Raw genomic sequence first — 2835 nt, forward strand, 5'->3', positions numbered from 1 at the left:
ATTTCTGAAGCAATAGCATGTGGTCTTGCACAAAGTTAACCTAGGTTTGATTCCTGGCATGCCATATGGTTTCCCAAGCCTCACCAGGAGTTATTCCTGAGTACAGGGACTGGAGTAACCCCTGAGCATCACCTGATGTGACCCAAAACAAACAAAAAGAGTTACTATACCAGAGCCTCAGCCATCTCATGTAATATCAATTTCTCACTTCTGTCCCGACTACCTTTTCTTTTCACCTTCTTTTTCCCAATTAGTCTAAGAGTACAGAAGACCTGGAACTGCATATTGATATATATATCTAGTCCCTAGAATAGAGCCAGATAGAGTTAGGAACTTTAAGTTACTGTTGTTTTGGTAGTGGAATAGGATGGTGGGGGATGCTGGGTTAACTTCCTGCTTATTATAGCTGCTTTCAGGACTTACTCCTGGCAGTAGCCATATGTCACGTTGGGCATTGAACTAGGGTTGATTGCATGAAAAGCTAGTACCTTAAACCTTGTCTTATCTCCAGCTGGGCCTAGAAAGTTTTGTGCTGAATGAATGAGCTAATAAATGAATGCATGCATACATAGTCCACAGAGGAGTTTAGCACAATGCCTGGTATCTAGCAAGTGAGACATAATTGTGTTTCCATTAATGCAAATAACTAAATAGACTGTGAAACTGTCACCTCTGATATGAAGTATGATCTGACGTTCTCTCTGCACTTTTCCATATTTCTTTTTCCACTTTTCCCTGTAGTTTTTAGGGCATTAGAGCTTCAAAGTCAAAAGGATGGCATATGGTGGGTGGTAAGGGACTCTGACTTGAGTAAATAGGTGTTCCTTCAGCTTGTAGACCTTCTATATTCAAGCTATGCTCCCCATATTCCTCTTTCTGAGACAGTGCCCTGTGTTGTTGTTGTTGTTGTTGTTGTGTTATGTTTTTGTTTGGGGGACACAATGGCAATACTAGAGATTTACTCCTGGCTCTTTACTCAGAAACTACTTGTAGAAGTGCTCGGGGGATTATATGTCATGCATCCAATTGAAGCTTGTTGGCACATAAAAGGTAAACACCTTACCTGCTATGTCATGATGCCTCTGTCATATATCTCTATCTCACTGCACCCCCATGTGTACTGTTTGAAATCAGGGATCCTAATCTTTCAGATCAGAAAACATCGAATACCCAGACTAATGGACAAAATAAGAGAGAAATTCTAAAAATGATAACTATAAGGGATGGTTTAATATGGGCAGAAAATAAGAAGTCTTTTCTTACCTAATTTTATAGTAGCATATGGGGCCTGATTAAAAGTTTGCTAGTATAAGGAAACTCAACAATAATCAAATAATTTTTGAAAATTTTTTTAGAGTTTTATTATCTTTGCAGAAATTACCACTCTGGCTTTTGTGGATATAAGGAAAAGTCCTCAGTGCTTTCTTACACCTGACTTGGAAACTTTGGAACAACTTACAGGCATAAAACTTTTTGATAATATGAACTGAACAAAACAACTTAGAAAACCATATAAAAGAAAACGAATATAAAACAAACCCTAAAACACAACCTAAAAATCACAAAACTTTTAGATATCATACTGGACTCGCATAGTCCAAATGCTCATCTCAGAAACACAGGAATTGGAGAGTAGACTTGACTAAAGGGACTCTGTTCTCTGTGCTTTCTCCTCATTAGCATGAAGTACTTTGTGCCACGGCAATGAAGATCTCGCACAAAAAGAGCCAAGTCTCCCCACAGTACTCCAAGGCCACCTTGTTTGGGGTGACCATATCTGAGTCCTCCACACATAAGGGATCCTGGGTGGTTATAGGTTGTGTCTCAGATGCCTCAGGTGGAGAGCTGTCATTGACCTTAGTATGTTCATTGGTGGGAGATGGTTTCATCTGGTTGGCTTCCATGATGATAGCATTGGGGGCTTTTGTTTTCTTCCTCTGTTTCTGGCTAGAGAGCGTGTTCCTTATCAGAGTGGAGTTCACTAACTTTAGATTGGATTCTGGAAACTTCTTTCTGCACACCTTGGTTTTAAGGACACTCTTAGAGTCCTCACAGATAGCCTTCTGTGAGCTCAGGCTCTGTTCAATTTGTTTCCAGTATTTCCTTTTCTGATTCAACTCAATGCAGGAAGTGGGATTGCCAGTGAAGACACAAGAAAATCTAGTGTCCTCTTGGGAGCACTCTACCATCAAGGCAATGCCTTGCTCCTGCTCAGTCACTGTCCATTTGCAGTTGGCCTGATTGGTGCTGATGAATTGGCCTTTAGGCAGATGCCTGTGACTTTTTTGCTTAGTCTCAGTTTTGTTGGGAGTTTGTCTTTCATCTCTCTTGGCTTTGCTAACATGTCTGTTTATGGCTTCCTTCTTGCCTTGCACTAAGATCACTTGAAGGGCCAGGAGGAAGAAGGAGAGCAGGGTGAGGTTATGGAACTTCATGGCTTTCCACTTGGTAGAAACCTGTTTGACACAAGACAGGCAAGTCAGTTTACCAGGACAGACCTGCAGACTGTCCCATTCCACCCTCACAAGTGCCTGCCTGCTCAGAAAAGAAGCCTTCTGGGGCCTGGCTTTATCAGACAACCAGTCCATCCAGCCATCTTTCTATATGATTTGAGTCTTATTGTCAAACCCTCTTATTCCTTTTTACATTCTTTCATGCTTTCTGAATCTCATTAGCTCTCCCCCTTCTTCTTTTATTCCTATATATGATCACTCCTCACTCCTTCATGTAATCATTCAAGACACATTAAGGGAGCACCCAGTATAAGGCATACACAAACTAACTGAACTGTTGAACTGAGTAAGTGTGAGTCACACTAAAGACCTTCAGGGAACT

General features: G+C 41.0%; 1 protein-coding gene across 1 annotated transcript; it reads right to left on the reverse strand.

Annotated features, from left to right (window-relative positions):
* Window positions 1–1676: 1676 nt before the first annotated feature.
* FGFBP1 (fibroblast growth factor binding protein 1) lies at window positions 1677–2435 on the reverse strand. The gene has a single exon (XM_049789971.1). It carries the CDS (start codon window positions 2433–2435, stop codon window positions 1677–1679), a length of 759 nt encoding a protein of 252 aa, XP_049645928.1.
* Between the last annotated feature and the right edge of the window lie 400 nt (window positions 2436–2835).

The sequence above is a fragment of the Suncus etruscus genome, chromosome 16, assembly GCF_024139225.1.
Source record: "Suncus etruscus isolate mSunEtr1 chromosome 16, mSunEtr1.pri.cur, whole genome shotgun sequence".
In the NCBI taxonomy this organism is placed as follows: Eukaryota; Metazoa; Chordata; class Mammalia; order Eulipotyphla; family Soricidae; genus Suncus; species Suncus etruscus.